This window comes from Pelmatolapia mariae, linkage group LG12, assembly GCF_036321145.2.
Source record: "Pelmatolapia mariae isolate MD_Pm_ZW linkage group LG12, Pm_UMD_F_2, whole genome shotgun sequence".
NCBI classification, from domain to species: Eukaryota; Metazoa; Chordata; class Actinopteri; order Cichliformes; family Cichlidae; genus Pelmatolapia; species Pelmatolapia mariae.
The window spans coordinates 24109510-24135704 of record NC_086237.1 but is presented as its reverse complement, the minus strand read 5'-3'; the positions used below and the strand labels follow the sequence as shown (position 1 = coordinate 24135704).

The following is a 26195-nucleotide window of genomic DNA, read 5'->3' as shown; positions in this document are numbered from 1 at the left end:
TTATCTTATTATGTTGTTAAGTGGACACAGATATTTCCCTGTCTCAGAATCGGCCTTTGGTGGTGTCTTACCTAAGAGAAGTCTTGCACTAAATGCACATTATTTGTTTTCAGCGTGCTTGGCCTCAGAATGGGTTGGACCTGGCTGTGCTTGGACTGCCGTCTTTATGGACATGGATGAAATCTGTAGGTTTTTGTTTTGTTTTTAGGCTCTACCGGTTTCAATAAAATGCAGCTTAAATAATATGATGTTGTGTTTAATTTCCTGATAATTTTTTGATTGATTGTTTTTTGTTTGTTTGTTTCTTTTGTTTTTTAAGGATAACAGTAATTGTGTAGAAGAGGTGGAAAACCTCAAATCCCTGGTGTCCAACCTACGTCAGCTGCTGGACCTACATCAGAAGTACAACTGCTCACTTTCCCTTTCGGTCTTTGAAAAGGTTTGTCTTTTTTTAATATCTACCCTGCTGTAGGGGGTCGGTTGCTGTGTCTGGGTGTCTGGGTCAGCGGCAAGGAGTGGGGGCCCTGGTGGTCTGATCCCCAGCTTCTGAAGCTGGCTACTGGAGCATTATTTTTTGTAGAGGATGTGTTTTCTTGATGTTTACTGGGTTATCTTCTTTCACAATTTAAAAGAAGACTGTGTGGAGTGTGGCATTTTTCATGCTGGACAAAGTGCCGGCTCCGGAGCTAATCGCCACCAGAGTGGAAAACAGCATCAGGCCGTACACTGAAGAACACAAGATTCCTTTTGATGAGCTACTTCTGCAATACATCAAGGTAAAACTCAATTGCAACCTCATGCACATGAGGAACTAGTTTATCAAATACTCAGTGGTGTTTGTGTTTCTCCCCCTAATCTTCACTAGGATTTGCTGGAACGCTGCAGTTCTCAGACCACGACACTTTTCACTGAATGGGAAGCTAAAGCAGTGGCTGTGCTCGGCTGCATGACTGACACTGATGTAGGTGACTGTTACCGTTACGTGCTACACAACGAGACAATTAATGTGCACAAATATTTGAGTGAAAAATCAGCCTAGCAGCCAGTGAGAGCTGTAAAATCTCACATCATGGTGTTCTCTTCCAGCTGATGGTTGATGCCGTGCTGGAGATCATGCAGAAGGCTGTGGTACCATGGAGTAATGTGGTGGAAAAACTGGTCCAGAAGTACCTAGAGATGGATGGACCAAAGTATGATTATATCATTGTCTCCTTCAAGTACCTTTAACCTCCTAAGACCTGAACTCTTTCATGGCATGCATTTTTAACTTTTCTTTGCTGTTTGTGCTGATTAGGACCTGATGAATTTAAAAACAAAGAATTATCTTTTTACCTGACTTTGCTCTACAAGGGCCTGATATCCACATATGAGGACATTTGTTTTAAATTTCAATACAACAGCGGCAGTATAATGTCCTTGTAAGTGGATATCAGGCCCTTGTAGAGCAAAATTTAGTATTGTGGTCTAGACAACCCAAAATGTGATGTCCACATATGTAGATACCAGGTCCTAGGAGGTTAATGTGAGACACTGAATAAAATCCCTTTTCTTTTTTTTAAAGACAGGAGCTGTTAAAGGAGAGCTACCGTCTGATGGAGATTAGGAAACTTCTCAGGGGATACGGCATCCGCAACTTCAACCTGTCTAACAGCACCCAAATAATGGTATGTACGGACTGCTCTATGTAACATGCAACTTATTATCTGTAAAATAACCTCAGTTTTTCCCCAGACACTGATTAGATACATCCTCAAGCAAGACTTGCCAATGTCCTTGGAAGACTCGTTGACGTTAGCTGAGGCGTACAAACTGCCAACGTCCCAGATAAATTACCTGTATGTCATCCACCTCATAGGCCAAGGCAAGGTATGTAAATCCTCACAGGAGTTTTTAATTGCATGTTTCTGACTAATTTTGCTTTTCTGTGTTCCTGATATTTTTGTATGGGACTTTTTGTACTGTTTTTTTGCAGACTGAGGAAATCTTGACTCTCCTGAAGAAGCTGCCCTCTGCAGAGGCAGAGTGTGTGATTGAGCGTCTCACATCGTGGGCCAGGATGCAGCTGCAGGACAAAGAACACATATCTGACGAGGTACAGAAGGGAAGACGTCACCTTTGTGGAAGTGCATTTTATGCTTATTTATTTTTAAGGTTCAGTTAAAGTGTTGCATTTTAAAAGAATTTAAGTCATTCTAGCTAAACTTTCCTTCGTAAAAATTAAATTTCTTTTGCGTCTGCATAACCTTATAATCGAAACCTTAAGATTGCAGCAGGAAACATTGGAGGTTGTTATGGTAACCATATGATCATTTGGTTTGAATTGAATTTCCTCTTTGATAGCACAAGAAACATCAGATGGTGATAGCTCAGGTGATGGTGGAGACTCTGAAATACCTGCATATAATCCAAAAACGTAAGTAATATATATGACTCATTCCTCACAGCTCTTTGGCTGACTGAAGGAAGTTTCAGAAAAGTCTCTGTGAGCTAAAATTGTTTAAAACGATGTGACACTGGTTTTCTATCCGAGGCTCTTTGGAAAGATATGCAATAAATGTGCACCTGATTATTCAAGAGTGAATCCGGGCCTCGTGTTTCATTGCAGATGATGCTCTAAAAAGCGTAGTGTGTGAGAACAACCTCGTCATGTTCAAGGCGATCGCCCACCTGCAGGTGAGCTTCATTTAACAAATGTATTTCAGCATTACTAAATCTGTTATTTGATTTTGTTTTAAACTCCAGACTTTCTGTCTTTCTCTTCTTAAGGAGGACTTTGATATTTTTTTCACTCCCTCCAACTATGAGGATCCAAACATTCGAAAACAGATCCAGGAACATCACATCACAGCGTACGAAAACACTCATGGCCGCCCTTTATGTAAGGGGAAGGCCATGACAACTCCAGTTGTGGCTAACGATCCAGATGGCAAGACCAAGACGATCTCCACAGAAGCTGGTTTGCGCCGTCTGGGGAGGCAGCTGCAGCGCACCGAGCAGGAGCTGTGGTCTGACTTGGCCTTGAGAGCTCTGAAAGTTGGCAAAGTTGACAAGGCGCTCAAGATCCTGAGGTTTGCATGTAGAAACTGACAGAGCCAGCTTTTTTGTTTGGTCTCTAAAAAAAACTGGTGCATTATTTAAACATTTAAAACTTGCTTATAGTCATATTTGCACTTTCTCTCTATGTTTTCAGTGAGCTGTATGAGCACCACTATAACAGCAGCACAGGGAAGGTTTTGTTTACTGCTGCCAAGATGTTATGCCATATGCTGGAGGCGGATGTCCCCATGGTGCTTCCTGATGACATGGATTTGCCAGCAGTGATTCATGATCTGGCCTGTCAGGCTATCACTGTGTGTCATTCAGGTAAAGAACACATGCAAGTAGAGCAGGGCGATATGACCAAAAATATTTATCACGATATACATTTGAAAATTTGCGATAACGATATAATTGACACTAGACAAAATACTTTACAACTCCACAACTTTATTAGTGCAAAAAAAAAAAATCAACGTATTTTCACTTAAACAAGCAGCTGTTTTTAATGTGCATTAAAGTTATATAAAAATTTAACAGTGCAAATGCAAATTCCTTGCAGACAGCTTAACCAAAAGGCATTTCCAGTGGAAATTGGCCGACATATCCTGAGCATAACCATGTATAATATCCACAAAGCTTAAAAAGAGGTTATACACACACAATATTATGTTGAAGCACAGTACGTATCACTCCGCGAGGCGCCTGCCTACGATAGCCGTAATGCTCCGACAATCCATCAAGCCGTGCGGGTTCGTAGCTTAGCAAAGTCGTGCTAAAACATTTGACAGATTTTCGAGCGCCGTGTACCACATAAAATTGTTTCGAGGTCAGTAAACACAACCAGAATTCATACATAAGGCACACGGGATTATAAGGGGCACTGTCGATTTTCAGAAAAATCAAAGGATTGATTTTAAGTGTGCCGTATTTTCAAAAAAGAAAACACGGTAATATCGACGGCCCGCTAGCATGCTCTACCAAAAATAGTGCTTTGTTGTGTATCTGACGGATGAAAGCTAAGAATGCTGCAACCACTGAGGTTGCAGCATTTTTACAAACCAATTCTGGTTCATCCGTTTCATTCAACGATCCGCTTTCGCCCTTCTCAGTCTCTGTCGCCGCCATGTGCGTATGAAAACAAAGGCACTGCGCATGCGCGTTTTACCCATATTCTATCGCGATATTTCATTTTCTTATCGTTGCCCAACATTATACCGGTATTACCGTGAATGGTATGATATGGCCCAGCCCTACATGCAAGCATCACAAATGTTCAACAGTATTTTACACAGGTGAAAGTTGCACTAAAATGACTCAGCCCTGTAAAATATTGACTGTACTGTAAAATATATTTTGCTGTAAAAAGTGAATACATGCGTGATATCAAAGTTTGACAGGATTTTTTTTACCCTAACTATCTTAAAACAAATAAAAAAGATATAGTTACCACTTATCTTTGTCTGGTCTTTTTAAAGCAGCTGCCTTTCCTCAGGCCAACAGAGTGAAAATATATTTGATAGAGATGTTTTTTGTTTTTTGTTTTTTTACCCTCAGCTATCAAAGGCTGGTGGGGTTTTGTGGTTACTCTGCTAGATGAGTAGGTGAGCAGGTGACAAAGACACCTACATTTTTAAATGTGATAAACCAGAATGAAACAAAGTAGCAGGTCCAACATGATATCATATGTGTATCTACTCGAGGCTGAGGGGTACCACTACCTGTCAGTAGTTCGTATTTAAAATCAAAGTGTTAAATTATGTGTGAATACTCTTAAAGCCAAAACCTCAGGCTTCAGCCTGCTCTGAATGCTAAATGACTCTGTAGGACGTCATTGAGAGCAGATTGCACATGCACTTTTTGATATCTTCTGTTTGTGAGGGGCATCCAATCACAAAATTAACTTAAAGGGAGAGTCAAGATGTAAACAAACATCTAGAAGAAGGAATATTTTCAACTGGTCTAAGTGAGCATAACATGTCTTATTCCCCTTACCTTTTCATATAATTTGCAAGTTTGCAAAATCCTGAGGTTTATCTTGTATTAACTGTTACAGATCTTCTCCTGGATTGTCTGGAGCTTTGCAAATGCACACGGATTGCTGTGGATGTCTATCATCAGTGTCAGTTATCAGACAACTATGGCTTCATCGTCAAGGTCAGTATCTTCCTTCCTCTCATCCAGTGTAAATCACATAAACCAGTAGAACAAAGAAAACATTTCAGATGTTTAAACTGAAACTTTTCACGACTTGATGAAAAACAATATTAGTTTGTTTTGAATTTGATGACGGCAACATGTCTCAAAAAGAGGAGGATGTAGCAAAAGGCTTAACAGCAGCAGGCCAGTAACACGATTTTCTGTAAAAAGAGTTTCTTAGGCAGAGGTGCTATGGAATTGGCAGCTTGCATATCTGAAAAGGCATCATTAATGCTGGAAGGTATATACAGATTTTCAAATAACGTGCTCCCATATGTAAGAGGGACTTACATATTTCAGTGAAACAATGCTAAACTGGATACTGGAGCTTTTACAACAGCATGGCTTGACAGTAGAAGTTGCAGGTGCAGAACTGGCCAGACATTTGACCAGCTGAAAACATTTGGCACATTATGAAATAAAAGAAAAATACAACAAACCAGACTGCTGAGCAGCTAGAATCCTATATGAAACAAGAATGGGACAACATTCCTCTACAAGAAGTCCAGCAGCTGGTCTCTTGAGATCGCCGATGCTTATGACTGTTTGGGGTGCTATACTGTGGTAAACATGGCCTTGTACCAAGTTGTTTTGTATTACTGCCATCAAATTCAAAACAAGCTCATATTTTCCATGAAATTTTACTTTTTCTCAGTGTAAATATTTCATATGTTTTCTGTGTGATTTGAATGACATCTGGGTTCGTGAGATTTGAAGATCATTGCATTCAGGTTTTACTTATATTTTACTTTTTGGACATAGAATTGTATATTCTAGCCTCTTCATTTTTTATGTTTTATTTGTTGGTAGACATCTAAATTATTATTATCACAAAATGATAACTGTGAATCTCTTAAACGGATGGTAAGAAATAATCCATGATTTTGATAAAAGTGCATTTATTTAATGCTTCTCTCTCACAAAGCTGCGGAGTGAAGCGAATGTTTTCATACTTTTTAAACTGTGTACCGTTCCAGGATTTGACACCGGAGGCAGAAAAAGACCCACACTCTCAGTGGAGTTTTCAAGATGTCTTTAATGAAGATTGCATTGTTCTGGACCCAGTGTCAGTGCTGCCTGTCCAGTATGAGATTACCAACTGCTTGCTGCCTATTTCTCAAGGTAAGAATTCTCAGATTTATTTTCTCTTAAATGTTTTTGTTTTTGTTTTTTAAGCTTGGCAACTTTTAGTGGTCTATGCCATTGATTTTAAATACTGATATTTATTTAATTTTGCGAACTGATTTGATTGTATTACTTTTATGTTGCATATTTCTCATGCTGCCTGTCATATAATGTCTATAGCCCTTTGGCCACCTTTGGCTTTATCAAAAAAATGCTTAAATATACTTGACTTACGTTATTTTTACCGGAAGTAGTCTTATTATAACTTATGACCTTTTTTGCAGATACCAGATTGTACCCCCTGGACTGCTCCTGTCTGTCACACTGCTCATTTGAAGATGGTAGATTTGAAATTAAAAAACTTCCTCTGCTTTCTATGTTTTCTTATCAAATTGCAGTTTTGTATGTTGACCTCATGTCTCATCATGCATGCAGGTTCAAACTACCTGCGGCCGCTCTTCGGTCCCCTGGCCAACATGTTACAGATGTTACAGGAGTGCAGTCAGCTGGAATTGGCCCTCAGAGTGCTGGTCAACGCGTACGGCAGCTGCCTGCAGCACGTCACCTCAAACGTCATGGATATAAAGCTGAGCCTACAGGTACAACTGCGATATTCTCAGCGGTGCTTGTTGTGTTTCTCAAGACGTTATACTGAAAATGATTGTTATCTCCTCTCAGCTTTATGACGCACAAGAGCTTAAGAAGTACAACCTGTGCCTGAACGATCACAGGAAGACAACTACGTCTACTCTGAATGCTGTGGCTGTGCCACTGTTGAACAAGGTGAGTCAGCCAAGTCCACAAAACCACAAAAATTCTGTGGTAGATAAACAGCATTTTTGGTATATTTTAAATAGCCATCTATGTTTCTGTCTGTTGGCTACAGGTGTTAAACTGGAGGGTGGTGGATTGTGATTTGGCTATTGGTCTCTGTACACTCCTCTCCAAAGCAGAAGTCTTCAAAATACTGTGGAAAGTTATTGACAACACCTGGCAAAACTATGACAAGATTTTGGTAAGCAATAAAATCTCTTCTTTTTAAAAAATTAAATAAAAAATGTTTTATTGTTTTTAGTAAGTGAAATTTAAGAGAAAGAAATGGGCAAAAAGGGACTTTATTATTTCTGTGTATCAGTTAGTGAGTCCATAAACATCAGACTATCATCTGTTTTGTTTTTTCCCTTTGACTACGGAAAAGATTCAGCTGAAGTTTGTTTAAAGAACCTGAGATCATAAGCACTTGGGAATCAGTTCTATCAAGCAGTTATCAATTTTGTAGAAAAAATAAATAAATACAAATCAATGTTATATTCCAGAAATCCGTTACGGTGTTTTATTATTCCAGGCTGTGGCGAGGATTGGAGCAAATCTCTGTAGTTTATATAATGAGGCAGAAGAACAGAGGAGGTTTCTCTCTGTCATCACCGATGCTGAGTGGGGAATCAAGCTTGGCAAATTGGAGGTAATGAAGTATTTAAATCAGGTGATCAAAGGTACTCTGGTCTGAATAAATGCAATGCTCAAAAAAACATTAAAGGAACACTTAGAAAACACATCAGGTCTCAATGGGAAAAATCCTGCTGATATCGACAGTGATATGGACTAGGTAATGTGTTACATATGAATGGATGCCGCAATGTTTGATCAATATTAATTCAAAGACGGCCCCAAAATCAAAGTCCATTTTGCAAAAATGTCATTGCAGCAACTCTGAATAGTACTCAGCAGTTTGTATGGCCCCCATGTGCTTGTACCTCACCACATGAGGCTGAGCATTGTCATGCACCAGGAGTAACCCAGGACCCACTGCACCACGGGGCCATGGATTTTATCCTGATACCTAATGACAATCAGGATACCACTGCCTAGCCTGTAGAGGTCTCTGCCTCCCTCCATTGATATGCCTCCGCAGGCATATCACTGACTCACCACCAAACTGGTCATGCTGAACGATGTTACAGGCAGCTTAACGCTCTCCTTACTCTCACCAGACCCTTTTACTTCTCTCACATGTTCTGAGGGTGAACCCGTCTTTCATTTGTGAAAAGTGGTGGACCTGAATTCTGGTATTCTATTGCTAATACCAATCAGGCTCTATGGTGCCAGGCAGTGAGCACAGCGCCCAGTAGAGGACATTGTGCACTCAGGCGAGTCCCATCAAGTCTGTTTCTGATTGTTGGTCAAAGTCATTCACACCAGTGGCCTACTGGAGGTAATTTTGTAGCTCTGGCAGTGCTCAAACCTGCTTTTGGGTTAAAGACCTTCTATGGTCCTGTCCAGCTCTACTTGAGTAACTGTCTGTCTCCTGGAATCTCCTCCATGCTACTAAAACTGTTCTTGGAGACAGCAAACCTTCTGGCACTGGCACATATTCATGTGCCATCCACGAGGAGTTGGACTACCTGTGCACCCTCTGCAGAGTCCAGGTATTACCTCATGTTACCAGCAGTGACACTGACGCTAGCCAAATGCAAAACTAGCAACAAAAGAAAAACAGTCAGAAAAGACGAGAGGAAAAATGTCAGTGAGCTCCATCTGTAAGGCCATTCCTGTTATGGGGGTTGTCTTATTGTTGCCCTACTAGTGCACCTGTTGTTAATTTTAATAACACCAAAGCAGCTGAAACTACTTAACAACTCCCCCCCTACTAAACTGACCTAATGTACTCTGATTAAAAAGTGTTCCTTTAATTCTTTGAGCAGTGTAGGTCTATAAAGATTTGTTTAATTTTTTGTGTATTTCATTCTCTCTCCCTGTTTTGTATCACTTCATATCTGTTATTGTGCGTCTCTCTCCCAGATATCAATCCAGCCAGTGTTCCGTCAGCGGTCTGAGATGAAGAGCACTCTGATCCCTGTTTTAGTGAAAAACAAGAGAATCACCCCAGACATTATCCTCCAGTACTGCAGGTCAGCTCCTCCTGTTGTCACTTTTGACCATCTAACATGTTGGATAAATGTGTCTAGACTGTGTTTAAATGTCCACCCTGTTTTGGAGTGCGTGTGTGTGTCACGCTCAGCTATGCTAAAAGTTGTTTTTTTCCTTTCTGCAGCACCTACGATCTGGACCATGATAGTGTAATCAACCAGTACATTACCACCTTACTGCTGCTCCAGGAGGATGAGGAAGGTGCAGGTGATCCAGCTGTCGGTCAGGAGGAGGCGCAACCTCTGTCTCACACTGACACGCTGGATCGAGTCCTGCAGGTTATCCCAATGTTACACAACACCAGCAAGCTCACAGACAACCTCTGTTCTGCCATATTCAAGGTCTTTGTATTTAAAATATAGTATAGGCTAAAATTACCTGTTTTTAAGACTTTTAAACATTAAAAAAATCAAATTCCAACCTACAAAAATCTGTTGAGCTGATCTGTAAAACGTTTCCTCTCATACAGCTCAGCCCATACAACTACGAGAGAATAGAAGTGGTGCTGAAGATCATACAGGCTGCAGATGAGAACGTGACCAGCCTCTCTGTTGGTCAGGTAAAAACCAAACACACTGGCATATTCAAGCCCATGTAGTTCACTGTGTTCAAAATGAAATGTTGGGACTTGAAACATTTGAATTTAAACCCACAGGCGATGGGTCTCCTGCAGCATCTGAAGTCCTACAAGCGAGTTTCTCCTCCCACAGACGTGGAGAACACGCATCTTCTTGAAACCGGTCTGCTGCCAAACCCCCTTTCAAGCAGCAGACTTCCCTTCCACCTGCTTATGCAGACCAAACATTACTGGAAGATTATCTGTAAGTTAACCACTGTTACCTTTTCACACCTCAGTATTAATGCTCATAAACTTATCTTCATCACATCTGCAGTGGCAGAAAGTTGTTATGATGTAGGTGTTGTCTAAAAGGAAGTAATTTCAGCTATTCTCCTGAACTGTGAACATGTTTGCACACTGGCATCTATTACTTTTAAAATAATAATTATCATAGACAAGAAGCAAAAAGCTCCATTTGTGGTCAGTATTTACTTTTAAGGGTATTGTATTGTAAGTGGACATCAATAACTTAAGCTTATTATATAATATTACAGTACAGTATATTTCTAACTAACTAGGTAGCTCATTCTCTTTAATCATAGTTTTAAAGACATTTTATTAAGGTTTGACCTTATTTGACCCGGAAGAACAGGCCAGAGGTCAAAAGTAAAACACACCAAAAATTTAAGAATTATAGTTCAAAGGCTTTGGTTGACTTAAGCCAATTTTTAATGGATTGTTAACATGACCCCACTCTACACCCTAACAAAGTTTTATCATGGTTCATTAAAAACCTTTTGAGTTACAGACAGAAGTATACTGGTAGAGTTGATGAGATGGTTTAAAACTGATGAAGTTAAAATATTCTTCTTTGTTTAGGTCCTGAGCTCAGTGAGGAGACCTTCCCCACACTTCTGCTGATTAGCAAACTCATGAAGGTAAAGCCACACTAATCTAAACCACGGCCTTAGTCTGTTTAATCACAGAAATCATTCTTTTATTCATAAAATTAGGTAACTGAGGCTGTTAAAACCATCCTGTTGCTCCATAGGTGAGCCTTGACAAGCTCTACATGTCAGCAGCAAACCATGTCTTTGAGAAGAAAATGAAGCCGTTAATCTTAGAGCAAAGGAAAATGGGTCAGGGGCATTGTCAAAACAAAGAGACTTTCAAGGTGGCGAAGACTATGATGAAGTACATCAAATGTATCCAAAGCCCAGAGTGGGCCGCCGCCACGGCCCACAAGATAACCCAGGAGCTTCCGCCAGGTTTGAGCTGCACGTTTGACTCTACGCTGGACTGTGAGGGGTGTTTTTATAGATGCACTTAGCTGTTTCCTCTTCTCTACAGGCTATGAGAAGACACAGTCACTCAGGTTCTGTTTGGCACTTGGAGACACTTGGTTAAAGGATCCACACCTTGATGTCAGTCTTTGAATTTTTCACATTCTGAAATGTCTCAAATGCCCATCTAAAAAGTTTTTTATACATTAGTTGATGATTTTTTTCCCTCTCCTTCCCCTCCTCTGACCTCACACAGGAGGCAGCGCGGGCCAGAGGAGACACCTTTCTGTCCAAGCTGAAGCTACAGTTTCAGCGCTCAGCCACTGAGAATACTTTAATATCCAGTCAGCTGAACAGCCCGGAGCTGATGAAGCTGTCTGGGCTGCCAGGCAGGCTCATAATGGCCCTGTACGAACACAGCAGTGTGGAACAGCGTTACAAAGAGTCAGGAGGTCAGACGTATCCAGGTGAGCACACTTATCAATGCAGTAGGTAAATTAATGCTTCATTAATGCTATTTTTTTAAGATCGCTTTTTTCCTAAATATGTAACCAGGTCTCTCTATTTCTCAGATATACATGGTGCAGTTGAAGAAATAGCCACAGTCAATAATGTGGATCTTCTAAAAATCCGCACCATGTTGTTAGAAAAATGGATCTGCAAGACAGGCCCGGCTGTGGTCAAGGTTTGTCAGTCGTAGCTTTATCTTATCTCTCTGCCTTTTTATTGTTTTTCTGCCTGTTTTGTGTGTTATCAGATTTGCTGCTGTGTGTTTAGTGCAACTAAACTTTTTTCTTTCTTCTTATTTAATTAGGATATTGGGTATAGTGACTGTGTCAGCAACATTGAGGAGGACCCAGACTTGATGAGGTAGCGCAGTCACTTTTTCCATTCTTACTACTTTTCTTTTTTCTTAATGATAATTCGTTAAAACGGGATAGTTTACCTTTGAGTTACAAAGGATGTTAGCTGTGACAGTGCAGTGTGTCTTCTGCTCAGCTGTCAACTCTGCTCTCATAGGCAACCACAGATCGAGACCTCAAAGCTCACTCACATGTACGACAGAGCAGCCGCAGACATGCAAGTGCAACCCTAAGATATCGGTTACTGTTTACAGGGTGCTTTCTTTCTTTCTTTCTTACAAAAGCCTTTAGCAGCGCCCACAGATGTTGCATGCGTCTGCAATATGAATGAAATAAAGATTACTTGGTTGCTCTAAATTCTCTCTGGCTCTGTGTTGAGAACCCACTGGCGTACTTGTTCTACTCACTGTGTTTTTAATGCTTACAGGGTAGTGTACATGCTGCAGTCCTGCTCGATGCAAGATGCCGTCCGTCATCTGAGCCCTATCTTAACTGCAGAAACTTGGGTGCGTTTAAAGGGAAAAAAACAAAACAAAAGCAATAATGGGGGAAAAGTCCAACTAAATCTGTGTTTGATTTCCCTTCTCTAGCCGCTTAGCACATCTGGGCCTCGTCTGACCTTCTGCCATCGTGCTCGAGCGCTACTCTGTCTCGTCCGCCTCGCTGATGCACCCATTCTGGAGGCTCAGCTGCAAATCCCCATCACCAAAATCCCGTAAGAATCCATGAAAAGTTAAACGGTACCTGTATGGCCTGTAGGTCTATAGTAACTAATGTTTCTCTGGTTTCTATTCATATGCAGATATTACCTGAAGTGTTACATCTTTGTCTCTCAACTGGAAGCATTAAACATCCCGTACACAGTTCAGTCCTTCCTCAGTAGTCCCAAAGAGGGTTTAGTTAAAGGGCTTTGGAAGAACCACAGTCATGAGCCTCAGGTACTTTCTGACAGATAACATTCAAATTATTCCAGCTTGTTTCCTCACCTTTACTTCATTGGGTTAGAAATGTCAGACACAAAACCGGAAGCACCTTTTATCCTTTCAGGCTGTGCGGTTGGTAGCAGACCTGTGCCTGGAGTACCAGATTTACGACCCTCAGCTGTGGAACAACCTGCTTCAGAAGCTGCTCGGCTTCAACCTGGTGAGAACGTGCATCACGCTTTTATTCAAAGACCCAAAAAACAAGTAGTGTAAAATAAGAGGGGTTTTTTTTCTCCAGTACTTGGAAATATTTTCAAGCTGAAGGTCCATAAATACATTATTCCTAAATAGCAGCTGGGTTGTGTTTCAGAAGTAACACCTGAATTTAAATATTTCTCTTCCTCAGATCAGCCACCTCCAGAAGGTATTGGAGGCAATAGTGGCTGTTCCGGCGTTGTGGGAGGTAATTCATCACTTTTATTTCACGAATTGAAAAAGGCATTTTTTTCACCTGGAAAACCATTTTCTTTAAAGTGTCACAAACCATATATGCCTAATGTCTTTACAGTAATGCAGCACTGAATTTGATGCTCAGATATTTGTGCAGAGCATGGGCTTTGGTTGTTTATGTGTGTGTTTATGTTTTCTGGAACGAAAGCAGTGGCATTGCATTTGGTAGAGCACGGTTTAACCACTGCACCACAGGATGTCCGGTGCCAGAAATAACTTTCCAGTTTGACAACGAGTAATTATTTTATTTGTGCTCCGCAGATTTCAAGTTTCTCCCGGACCTGGAGGAGCATGATACTGGCACCTTTTGTCTCAGGTACCACACAAATGACTGAAATTTGCTTGTCTTGGTGCTCATTGATGTTCAGATATCCACTTTCTTTATATTGGAAACTTTAGCCCCAAACTTGTTCACTCCTGCAGGCTTAAGACTTGTACAAACAAGTTACGTGTGTCTTGTTCCTCTTTCATTGGCAAGTAAAAGATGAAAAATTACTTTATGTTGAAATGTTGTGGCAAGAGTGGTGCAACTTTAGGCTTTGAGTATAGTTACAGCAATGCAACCCAATAATAGAAAGGCATGTATGAGGTATGACTGCCCATCATGAGCTGTGCTCAGTAAAAGACTGGGTTAATAACTCTACCTTATGAGCCACAGCTTCCCCTTGAAAAGTCAGAATAATGAGACTCGCGAGTAAGCTTTAATGCAGGTTCATAAAAATTAAAAAAAAAAAAAAACAGAAGAAGAAAAGTAGGAGCTGAAGTTTATTTTGCTGCTTTAAACTTTTTCAAGAAGTCTTTCTTTTAAGCCTTTCAGCATCAGAATTTCGAAACCACCCATCAGCAATTCCCCAAAACCGAGACAGGCTTGATCGGATCTAACAACAAATAATGCTGTGTACTCCACTTCATACAAGTGAGCTGTTTCTGAGGCAAAGCTGATAATGGGGTGTACTAAAATAAGTATGCATGGCTGTGTTTGCATCTATTAACTGCTTACCCATCTCAGTGTAATGTGGCGGTTAGACCCTGTCCCATCTGACACAGCACAAGAGGTGGGGCACATGCTGCCCCATAGGCTAATTACATGTAGGAGATGGTTTATGTAGTTATCCAAACAACTACTGAAAGATTACTGCCAGATAAAGAAGATTATGAATTAATTTATGGATGGGTGGATACTTTATTGATCCCACCAAGGGAAATTACTGCCGCAGGGTAAAGAACAAAAATGTTACAGTCTACAATAAATGAACAACATTGTTGAAGTAGAAGTGCCACAGGTGCATAATAAGGGCAAAAGAAATTATATATACAACAGTGATTTTTTTTTTAAAGACAGAAAGAAAGAAAAGAAAACTTAGCTTAACTTAAAGACGAGAAAAAAGTCAGCCGTGTAAGAGAGTAGTGCAAATTACATTGATAAATAACAGGTTTACTCAAATCTGAGATAGAGCTGCAAGAATAATACAGAAATATGTGAGTTAAATCTGACAGATGTGCTCATCTGTACAGTACTACTGTTTTATAGAGGATGGTAGGGATGATTACCTGAAGCAGGGTCAGTGTAGATCATTAATGTGGGCATGACGGTATGCTGTCACTGAGTATAAGTTCCCTGATAGTAATTTCACTAGCTAACTGCTTCCTATGAAGCCTTTTAAAGTTGATGATGCATGTGTGCTCTGCTCTGTTCAGCTCTTCTTTTAAATGCAGTTGTTTGTTTGTTCTTATTTCTTGGCAACAGCTTCTGTTCCTCTGAGTCCAGATCAGCAGGCGATGCTCTACAGGACGTTTGTTCTCCTCCTCAAGTATGCCTCACTCACATTCAGCTATAACCACCAAACTGATTCTTTCATGGACATCTTGTGTTTGAATAGGGCAGCATACTGTGCGTACACTCTTTATTAATTTAAAAGCAAAAATAAATCTTGATACAACTTTTTCAATCAGAACTTGAAAACTCTGGCTGTGCTACAAAAACAAAAGAGGCCTTGCACGTAGATAGAGATGCGAATACTTGATAAGACTACATAAAGTGTTCACACTTAAAATATACTGGTCAGCAAGTGTTTTTAAATAGGCATTATACATCAACTATAATAGAAGCTCAAACAAGAGATCTAAAATGAGGTATGACCTCCTGTGGACGTGATGCATGCTGTTGTGCATCTGTGCATTGATGGTACAAGTGTTGAGGAATTTCTCTCCATACTGGTTGAGTACAGCCAATGAATAGTCACCGGTTGTGTCTGCCTTGAACAAACTGTATGTTCAGTAGGTGGCATATTAGAAATAAGTAAGCCAAGGATATGTCAGGATATGCTCCTGATCCAAGCAAGAATGGTACAAGTACTGGTTGGAGCACCTCATCTCGGTGCCTCAGTGCAGTCAGATTTCTTCCGAGAACGATTAGGAAATGCAAGGCTGCTGCAGCAGATGCATGCAGGCATCCAGGGTGCCAGTAACTCAGTCAGCTTCATTCAGCTGTGGCACCAACGATCTTATACATGCTTGTTTTTTTGGGGGTTTTTTTGGGGTTTTTTGGGTTCTGAGACAAGTGGCTTAAAAAATGCAGTAAACTGAACCCGTGTGTAGTTCTTTTGTGTTCAATAAATAGATTTCCAATGCCATCACTGACTAAAACCAGTCAGAACCAGGAATTGGGGCACATCTGTATGCTGTGTTTTCACATCAGCAGCCATGATTTGATTCAGAAGAACAACACACAGTTTCATGACACATGACATCATCACAGTGAATGAGTGTCAAAGGCTGTGTTTTGTTCTTAATGCAGTGATGTAAGTCTAAACTGCAATATCATGTTTTTGTATATATGTTTTTCTCAGTTTAGATAAGATATTAATAATGAAAGTTGATATTGAATTTAGGTAGATTGTTTTGAGTCAGCAGTTAACGAGGTCACTGCCTGTTCTGCCCCTTGTGTGGTCTTTTGCTTATTTTATCTACGCTAATGTTTCCCTATAAGGAAATGATGTTTGCCACTCCTGGCCTATATACACCGCATGTGTTCTGTATGTACTTTTAATGCTTGTATAATTGTGTTTTCCCAAAAGACACATAAAATATACACTGGTCAAACAATAATTAAAGGAACGCTAATCAGAGTATAGCATCAGGTCAGTTAAACGTGTGGGTCAGTTCAGTAGCAGACTGGGTGGTTAATCAGTTTCAGCTGCTTTGATCTTAATGAAAATAACAACAGGTGCAGTAGAGGGTCCGACAATGAGACAGCCTCCAAAAGAGAATGGTTTTATAGGTGCACTGACATTTTTCCCTTATTTTTTCTGACTGGTTTTTCATTTGGTGTCAGCGTCACTACTGGTAACATGAGGTGATACCTGGTCCCTGCAGAGAGTACACAGGTAGTCCAACAACAGTCTCAAGAGCATGGAGGAGATTCTAAGAGAGAGATAGTTAATCTAGGAGAGCTGGACAGAATACCAGAACTGGCAGGTCCGCCACTAGTGCACTGTGCTTTTCAAAGATGAGACCAGGTTCACCCTGTGGACATGAGACGCATGTGAAAATGTCAGGAGAAGCGGTGGAGAACGTCATGCTGCACGTTATGATGTTTTCAGGCATGCATTCAGGCTTGTGGGGGCCATACAAACTACTGAGTGCCATTCTGAGTTGCTGCAGTGAAATTTTTGAAAACTGGACTAACCTGCTGCATCTTTTTTTATTGATTTTTTTTACTTTGATTTTCAGGGTCTCTTTGAATGTGGCATTCTGCCTATTCTAACATATTACCTAGTCCATCTCAGATAGATAGATAGATAGATAGATAGATGTCCAGCATAATTCCTTCCCCATTGTGTTTTCTAAGTGTTCGTTTAATTTTTTGAACAGTTTATAAACACACTGATCCATTTCTGATTCATTTCTGAATTAGTATTAGACCTGAGTAATGCTTCATCTAATCTTCACCTTAACTCCTAATGTCTCGCCATTCCTTTTCCCTCCTGAGGTGCCCATTTTTGTTGAATCTGGATTTAATCGGAATTGCCAATCGCTTTGCACAGTTCAATCTGCCAGCCTTCGCCCTGGGAACGCTTCTTCTAATTCCCTGTGCCAGTAAGAAGGAGCAGCAGGTCCAGGTGAGTGCATCCATTTAAATACATGTGAGAAGTAAGCATGTAGTTTAGGCTCTGACTCTCTTTTTGTTATTTGCAGGGTTTTCTGTCTGTCTGCAACCCGCTCGCCGTGCTCGAGCAGGTGGAAGAGCTTATGAACACCGGGGAACTCGCTGGTATTCCTTCACAGGTTAGATGTGACGTCTTTCCACTGCTCACAGATTTAACTGCCTTTAACACTTGTTACCACATTTTACTATCATTTAAAAATTTCCACTTCAGCTACATTGTCATTTCATTTAATCTTTTTTGTTTCTAAATATATTTTAAAAATAGAATTCTATTTATTTTTTTAATTTTTAGGCATTAATATTTCTGAGTATCAGCACACTCCTTAAAACTGTTAAACAGGAAGTTTGATCAGCTGATTAGATGGTGTGAAAGATATTTTTTGTGTGTCGGAAAAACAGTGTTGCTAACCAAAAACATAAATAAACCCAATCTTCACGTGAGCAGATTTGCTGTGTTGTAACATCTGCATTCTTCATTGTGATTCTCATATAAACAAAGTTATAGAGTATATTATGTTATATATTTAATGTCTTATACTACATTACTTAAATTCTTAATGATCCATCAGGTCAGAGAGACTGTGTTAACTTTCATCAGCCAGAATGGACAGCATCAGAAACTGCTGAAGACGAAACACTTCAGCCATCTGAAGCAGCTCATAGTGTCGAGTGGGCAGCCTAACCAAGTGAAAGATTTGGTGGACTATCTGATCAGCCAGAACTGGTGAGATTCACGCCTCTCAACCCTTCATAGGAAAGCAACAAAAACTTTTCTATAGAGATGGTTTTAAAACATCAACAATAAACTGATGCATAGTGCTGTGATCTAAAATGTTTAAAACCTGATGTAATCATCCATACAAGGATATAAAGAGCAGGTACCTGTCCTTCCAACCCTCATATAAATGGAAGGAGACTAGCAATGATCTACCTGTACCTATGATATCTATGAGCTGTGATCTAAAGCTTTCATTATTATACACATAAAAATCCAGTCTGTAACCACGCACTGAGACGCCTCCTCTGCATTGATCTGTAATAGCCAGATCCCCAATCTGCAATTTCACCATGGGCCTCAGACTTACACAGAAAAAAAACATCAGCTTTTGTGTAAAACTTATTCATCATCACGATTAGTAAAGTTGGGTCTCTGGCTCGGACCCTAAAGAGAAGTCTTCAGTGGAAGAGCAATGCAGTTTCTAAGCCTTAAATGGTCGAGAAACACGCTAAGCAGCAGCATGCTCACCCACCCACCCGAATTGAGTTTTTTTACAGGATCTGTAGTGAATGCTCCCCAGGGTTTTATACTATGTGCCATTAAGCCTGGGCACAGAGTAAAGTAAAGTCAAATTTATTTATATAGTGCTTTTTAAAACAGGAATTTATTTCAAAGTGCTTCACATAGGAATAAAAGCATATTAATCGAAACAATAAAACACTATAAAGAGGGTATAGTAGCATATCCAATAAAACAGTTTGCTACACATGAATATTACCTAAATGCCTGTCTGAACAGATGTGTTTTGAGCTGTTTTTAATCTGCATCTATCATGCAGCCGACCTGGAGGCTGTTCCGGCTGTAACATTAGCTTTACATGTGGCTCTTTGTACACAGTTAGGAGGTAATGTGCAGTTCAGGTGGTTAAGAACCCATCATAAACTGGAGATTTGATCTTTTACCCAAACATAATGAATTAACCTGAATTACAAATTTTTTACACTCTTCGTGGGATACAGTACCACACAGTCGTGTGAGAAACAAGCACACCACCTTCTTTCAAGTCTAAGAGTTTACGCATCAGTGCACAATTTTTAAATTATCTGGTCATACCCAGGTTCTAAAATTATTTAGATACAATGTTAGATGAACAACATAATTACACAAAATAATTACGCTAGTTCATCATTTATTGAGAAAAAAGAAAATACAGACGCTGCATGTGAAAACTAACTACACCCCATGATTCTGTTTGCTTGTAGAAGCACCTTTATCCGAACATTGAGTTCGGTTTTATTCAGTTTATTGAGTTTTGCGGATGTTGATTTATATACAGCTGTCTTAAGATCTGACCACAGCATTTAAATCGGGATGAAGTCTGCTCTTTGACCGGATCAGTGCAAAATCTTGGTGTTTTTCTATTTCAACCATTCAGCTGTAGATTTGTTGCAGTGCTTGGGATCATTGGGCCTCATTTACTCATTTCACAGTGCATATGCAAAAATCTGTGTTTATCAATATTTTTGTATTTTAGGAACAAATTTAGTTTAGGTCAGTTCCTCTGACCAAACATATGTACAACAAACACCTGGCTGCCTTATGAATTTGAACACAAATCTGTAAAATGAGTAGGGCTGCTACTACTACTACTACTAACAATTATTAGCAAATATCATTGAATGTTGGTTTTTATTCATAGCTTTCTAAAACACATTAAGCTACAAAATGCTCAGGACTACAGAAAAGGCACATGAAGAAAACAAAATACTATCGCAAAGGGGAAACACAGCCACCCTTTGGTGGACGCTTATTTGTGCCACTTGCATCTGATTCTTTCAGTCACTACCCGAAGCTCGCGAGGTTCTCGTGTGGGGCTGATGGATCACATGGTTCCTCGGCCTCCACCTATTTTAATCTTTTTATTCCTTGTGGTCTTTTTTTATGTCAACTTTGATCCCAAACGTTAGTGCACAGGGAATCTCTCAGGAGAAATTATATTCTGCTATTTCAGGCCTGCGTGCTTCTTTTCTTTATTATGTGTGCCTATGCCAAGAGGCACACATAATACTATTCGTCCTATTCGTCGGATTTATTATTATTATTGTGTGGATGCCTCAAGGCATCCACACTATTGTTTTCCTGTTTCTCTTTATTCTTTATCTTTATTCTTCTAGTTGCTCCGATCTTTGCCGTTTAACTACTCCCTCAGTTTTCAGCCGATTTTCACCGTTCAAACTCTAAAAAATTCTGCTATTTCTGCTAATGTGTGCTATGACTTTTGGTGCTCATAACTTCTATACTTTTTGAGATATTGAATTTTTTTATGCAATATTTTTGCCCTTTGAAATGAATGGAACACATTATCAATGTGGTCACTTATTTCTGCTTGCCGGGCTGAGCTGTGTTTTAGCTCAGTGAGATGAGCAGCCGTTCTCAGACTGGGAGGCCCGGGTTCAAATCCCGCTTGTGGCAACATTTTTTTCAATTAACAATTAAACCTTTTTTAACTCTTTTCAACGCAAATTTCAGCTTTTTCACCCCTTTTCAGCAAAATTTTCAGTTTTTTCTGCTATTTTCAGAAAAAAAACTCTTTTCAGCAGAAATTCTGCTCATTCACTTCTTTTCAGCGCAAAGTTCTGCTTCTTTCCATCTTTTCTACAGAAATTCTGCTCATTCACCTCTTTTCAGCAGAATTTTCACCTCTTTTCAGCCCAAATTCTGCTTATTCACCTCTTCTGCAAAATTTTCAGCATTTTCACCTCTTATCAGCACAAATCTCAGCTGTTTTCAGAAAAAAACCTCTTTTGAGCAGAAATTCTGCTGATTCATCGCTTTTCAGCGCAACTTTTTGCTTCTTTACCTCTTTTCAGCAGAAATTCTGCTGAGTCACCACTTTTCTGCAAAATTTTTATCCTTTTCACCTCCTATCAGCACAATTCTCAGCAGCTTCTGCTAAATTCAGCAGAATTGTCCATCTCTCCACCACTTCCTTGCGAGAATGAGTTTGGGTCAGTGAGATGAATAGTTGCCTTGTGTCCAGCAGGGCCAGGTTCGAATCCTGCCCAGGGTGAGTTTTTTTTCACCACCCTACAATTTTTTGCAACTTTTCATCTTTTTCAGCTTTTCAGCAGACAGCTTCAGCGTTAAGGCATCCACACAGCATTTTCGCAGGAAATGCAAATTTTTCTAGTTATTATTATTCTTCAGTTTCCGCCTGAAATTTTGCAGCGAATCTCGCCTCGCAGTTTTGAGACAAGATTCATATATGTTACCTCATTTTGTGCGGCTGGATCAGGAATGGTGTGCTATGACTTTTGGTGTTTATGACTATTATAGTTTTTTAAATATTAATATTTTAGTGAAAATTTTCCCGCGCTTCTCTGCCAAACAGTTTTGACAATAGGGTTACATATGTTAGATCATTTTGTGCGGCTGGAGCTGGACTAGTATGGTATACACTTTTGGTGTTTATGACTTTTATAGTTTTTTAAATATTAATATTTTAGTGCAAATTTAGAAAGATTCTTCTTTTGGCGCCATAGAAACAGACTTCATTTGTGGTGTGTTGGCTCCATCTTTTGGTCCCACTGATACAAATTTCAAACTTCATTTGTGGTGTGTTGGCTCTCTCTAGTGGTATGCCGGGAGTAGTACGGCCTGTCTACCCTTATTTGGATTACCGTAATGATGACAATATCAACGGTGCGCACAGCGTCGCTGCTTTCAGGAGCCATTGGAATTTTTAAGGTTGCGCAAATCATTCAAAAGTTACGGTAATGCTTGGTGGAAAACTCAATATCCCACAATTCATAGCACGCCTCTGCCGAGTCAAACAATGGCGGCCATCACTTAGTTTTTATTTTCCTCTTAATACTGTTTCTAGGTCACAAAATAAACTTTTAAGATATTTTCAGGCGAGAATATAGGTGTGTAAACTTCAAATATCTGCTCGTTTTGTCAAAACATCCCATATTAGCGACAATGTTCTGACGATGTCGTTTCTGCTTGAGGCTAGCTGGCTAGTGTGGCTAGCGCGGCTTTGCTAACAAGCTACAGCCGGCCTGGATGACAGTGAGAGCGGCTTACTCTGGTTTCACACCCGGTCCTTCGTAAAGTCTCGTGGTCACAGCTGGACTTATTTTTCGTTTAAATGGACCGATGATTTATTTATTTATTCATTTTAGTAACGGTATAAACAGTGAAAGGTGGTGGATTGGCCAGATGTAAACTTCAAATATCTGCTCGTGTTACCAAGACATCCCATATTAGCTCTGATGGTTTCGGTGCCTGCAAAGAGCTAGACAGCTAGCTAGCTAACTGGCTGTCTTTTTGACTCAGGGTCATAGCTGGACTTATTTTTCGTTTTTATGAGCTGATGAGGGTTTTTTTTTAGTAACGGTACAAACAGTGAAAGGCGGTGGATTGTCCAGATGCTGGTCGATGTGAAAAAAATAACTGAGTTGTTTGGTGGTCGCTGACACGGAGCTACAACCGAGGGCAGCTATCCACCGGTGTGTGTCAGACAGAGCATGCAGGGAACGAGACATAAGAGGCGGCGAGGCGACCGCCGATCGACCGGTGGTAGATCGTGGATCAGGGAAACCGAAGGCAGGAGAAGCAGGCGGCTGCCGGTCAGAGCGTGAGGTGAACTGAATTTCAGGTAAGAAGTTATGAACTGCACTCTATTTGGGTCAGATATAAACCGAGTTTAGGTGTAGTTTATTTTCGTTGTGCTGACTTTTTACAATCAGTTATAATAACTCGTACTGCGTGCTAGCTAGCACGACGGAGTTTCTATACAGCTGTGTGCGCGCTAAGTTACTGATGTTGAACTTTATGACAGCCTCCCCTGTCATTCTTTCGCCTGTTCAAACTTCAGTCATGAAACTGATCAATGATCGGCTTTTCTCTCTTGTTTGTTTATCGCGCTAAACAACAGCAGCACGTTTAAGCTTGATCAGCTGTTGTTAGAATTCATTTGATTTTAATTTCTAGTATCAGCTGATGTTTGCTGGAGCCACAGCTGTAGAAGCGGCTGGTGGAAACCAGGAGATGACCTTACCGAATCATCAGAGCTGAACTGGTGATGGAGAAACAGGTTTACCTTTTTTTTAGGTGACATGAATGAGTTGAAGGGAAGTTATGAACTGTTTCTGAGAGAAATAAACACCAAGCTCCTTTTTTATTTAGCTGACAGCTGGTAACTGTGCAGGGGCGGATCTAGCAAAGCTTTTGCCAGGGGGCCAGGTAGGGCATCTTACAACCAAAGTTTGTATAATAATACACAAGATTGGCTGTAGACCATTGTTAATCATTCAGAACACTGTGTAAAAATAACAAAAAACAAAAAGTGAATGCAAAAGTGCATAAATATTTATTTTACGTGTTTGATGTGAGCTGAACTGGTGATGGAGAAGCAGGTTTACCCTTTAGGTGACATGAATTAGTTGAAGGGAAGTTATGAACTGTTTCTGAGAGACAAATAAACACCAAGCTCCTGTTTTTGTGTAGCTGACAGCTGGTAACTGTGCAGGGGCGGATCTAGCAAAGCTTTTGCCAGGGGGCCAGGTAGGGCATTAACAGGGAAAGGGGGACACAAAGATATACTTTTCTTTCTTACTCTCATATAAAATATTTAGCTTTTTATTAAATAGTTATCTGCATCTTACAACCAAAGTTTGTATAATAATACACAAGATTGGCTGTAGACCATTGTTAATCATTCAGAACACTGTAAAAAATAATAAAAAACAAAAAGTGAATGCAAAAGTGCATAAATATTTATTTTACGTGTTTGATGTGTGTGGCGGGGCGTGGTCTGCAGTGCCGCTGCAGTGGAGGTGGACCCACCTGAGCGGCACCTGCAATCACGCCTCTCGGGCGTAGTCTGTGCTGATTAGCAGCGGCATAGGCACACTTAAAATTTCTTCTGAAATTTTCGCTTTCTAGTTATTTTTGAAACTTCTTTGGTCTCTTCTGGCTTCCTCTTTCAGCATCCAGACACTGTTATTTAATTTTATATGGTCAGACTTTGTTCTTGTTTCTTGCCTCAGATTTGCAGGATTCTGTCTTATAACATCGCCACAACTTTCTCTTCACTTGGAGCTAAGTGTGTTCACTTATCTAGAGAAGCAATGGCGGGGAAGTGCGCAGATAATATGCAAATTATATGGGGCTCCCACAAGGCTGCTGATTTTGAACTATTCTGATTTACTAACATACCCACAGTGGTGAGAATAAAATAGGCCAGTTTGCACGTTTCTGAATCTGACCGTAATTTTGCATGCAAACTAATTTGTTGCACATGATAAAAACATTTCCATCCAAATATTAGTAAATGAGACCCATTATTCTGGCTTCAGCTGTTGGACAGATGCCCTCACGTGTGACTCTAGAATACCTTGACATACTAAGTTAATGGTGAATCTTGAATACTCCTGACCTGCAAACTGACAAAACATCTGCTTTTATAGAGGTGCTGATATCTGCTGATGATCATTTAATCAAATGCATTTGATTAGCAGCACCTGGCTGCTACTTAACCTCTTAATTGAAATGAAAGCAGTAAGAGTTGACTTAGGTTTTCACACACTGTGAAGAGCCACATTTTGGCTCAGTTTGTTTATATATATATATATTTTTTATTTTTTATTTTGTCTTGATATTTCAAACCTTTTAACTGGAAGAGGGTGTCACAGACTGGCTGTTATTTAAAAAAGCTAGCTCTTACTGTTACTCTTACTTACTCTTAATGTTATCCTACAGTCTCAGGTTGTAGCTCGAAATTCAGATTTTTGCTTTTCCTTCCTGTTTAGTTTAAATGCTCGCACTTAGAACAGAACTGTCCTAGAAACGGACGTCTTAAACCTTTTAAAGTTGCATGATTTTAGTTGTCTGTGCTCTTCAATCTTCCCTGCAGCCATGATGATGCTGAATCACTCGCTCGTGAGTACATGAAACACAGAGAGCGTCAGCGAGGGAAAACCCTGACAAATGGCTCGTTGTCATCCAGCTGCCTGAAGGTAACTGAAGCCGATATCTTGGACCCAGTTTAGTGGAAAGTAAAGGCTACACATCATGTTTGATGTGAAGTAGAAGTTTCTTTTTATTAGCTAAAAGCACTTCACCTGTGTGCATTAATGATTTCATTTGTTTTTCAGGACTTTCTTAACATGCAACACGGAGTATTGAGATGAACCAGCACTGTTGCTTCAGCCGTGTTTATATAATCCTCCTTGGTCTGCTTTAGGCTGAGATGCAGTATTTGCACTTCACATTTATCTTTCAGCTGTAATATTTGAATAAACTATTCATTTATGAAAACTGTGGAGATGAGCTATGAAGCAGCAGATCACATGTCAACTTTTATTTTCCACTGTAACTCCAAGTTTGTTTCCTAGGATGTGTATTGAGTTTAACTGTTGATTTTCATTGCACAGCCACACTTTGTACAATATTTTGAAGTTAAAGTACTGTCCCACATCGGATCTAAAAGAAAGAGGAGCAGTAATCCTAATAAATGATGTGCACTGTGTTGCCAAAAGTATTAGCTCATCTGCCGTCACACACATTAAGGAACAAACCAATCTTACTTCATGGAATTTTATACAATGTTGGCCGAACCTTTGCAGCTATAACAACTTCAACTCTTCTGAAAAGGCTTTATAAAAGATTTAGGGATGTTTATGGGATTTTTTTTTGTTAAACCAGAAGTCCTGTCTTTGCTCTACTTCATCCCAAAGTTGTTCTATCAGGTTTAGGTCAGGACAGTCAAGTTCTTCCACACCAAACTCGCTCATCCAGCTCCCACAGGGCGAGAGGCAGGGTACACCCTGAACAGGTCACCAATCTGACGCAGGGCTAAGACAACCATTTGCACCGAT

The 26195-nt window shown here is 40.1% G+C and overlaps 1 protein-coding gene across 1 annotated transcript in view; it reads left to right on the top strand.

The window, feature by feature from the left end:
* The window catches only part of kntc1 (kinetochore associated 1), a 33673-nt gene extending 8076 nt beyond the window's left edge, over window positions 1–25597 (top strand). The window contains exons 22-62 of the mRNA XM_063489720.1: window positions 114–185; window positions 320–439; window positions 633–776; window positions 866–961; window positions 1087–1190; window positions 1562–1664; window positions 1732–1866; window positions 1973–2092; window positions 2341–2413; window positions 2606–2673; window positions 2767–3068; window positions 3191–3363; window positions 5093–5193; window positions 6213–6357; window positions 6645–6701; window positions 6796–6959; window positions 7039–7143; window positions 7247–7375; window positions 7706–7822; window positions 9160–9269; window positions 9413–9629; window positions 9758–9847; window positions 9944–10109; window positions 10727–10785; window positions 10899–11115; window positions 11198–11271; window positions 11387–11597; window positions 11703–11815; window positions 11945–12000; window positions 12421–12499; window positions 12584–12708; window positions 12796–12931; window positions 13041–13136; window positions 13323–13379; window positions 13688–13742; window positions 15174–15237; window positions 17418–17547; window positions 17624–17713; window positions 18164–18318; window positions 25232–25334; window positions 25473–25597. Coding sequence (XP_063345790.1) covers window positions 114–185; window positions 320–439; window positions 633–776; window positions 866–961; window positions 1087–1190; window positions 1562–1664; window positions 1732–1866; window positions 1973–2092; window positions 2341–2413; window positions 2606–2673; window positions 2767–3068; window positions 3191–3363; window positions 5093–5193; window positions 6213–6357; window positions 6645–6701; window positions 6796–6959; window positions 7039–7143; window positions 7247–7375; window positions 7706–7822; window positions 9160–9269; window positions 9413–9629; window positions 9758–9847; window positions 9944–10109; window positions 10727–10785; window positions 10899–11115; window positions 11198–11271; window positions 11387–11597; window positions 11703–11815; window positions 11945–12000; window positions 12421–12499; window positions 12584–12708; window positions 12796–12931; window positions 13041–13136; window positions 13323–13379; window positions 13688–13742; window positions 15174–15237; window positions 17418–17547; window positions 17624–17713; window positions 18164–18318; window positions 25232–25334; window positions 25473–25508 — 4767 coding nt within the window. The 3' untranslated portion in view covers window positions 25509–25597. The remainder of the gene's footprint in view (window positions 1–113; window positions 186–319; window positions 440–632; window positions 777–865; window positions 962–1086; window positions 1191–1561; window positions 1665–1731; window positions 1867–1972; window positions 2093–2340; window positions 2414–2605; window positions 2674–2766; window positions 3069–3190; window positions 3364–5092; window positions 5194–6212; window positions 6358–6644; window positions 6702–6795; window positions 6960–7038; window positions 7144–7246; window positions 7376–7705; window positions 7823–9159; window positions 9270–9412; window positions 9630–9757; window positions 9848–9943; window positions 10110–10726; window positions 10786–10898; window positions 11116–11197; window positions 11272–11386; window positions 11598–11702; window positions 11816–11944; window positions 12001–12420; window positions 12500–12583; window positions 12709–12795; window positions 12932–13040; window positions 13137–13322; window positions 13380–13687; window positions 13743–15173; window positions 15238–17417; window positions 17548–17623; window positions 17714–18163; window positions 18319–25231; window positions 25335–25472) is intronic.
* Window positions 25598–26195: the final 598 nt, after the last annotated feature.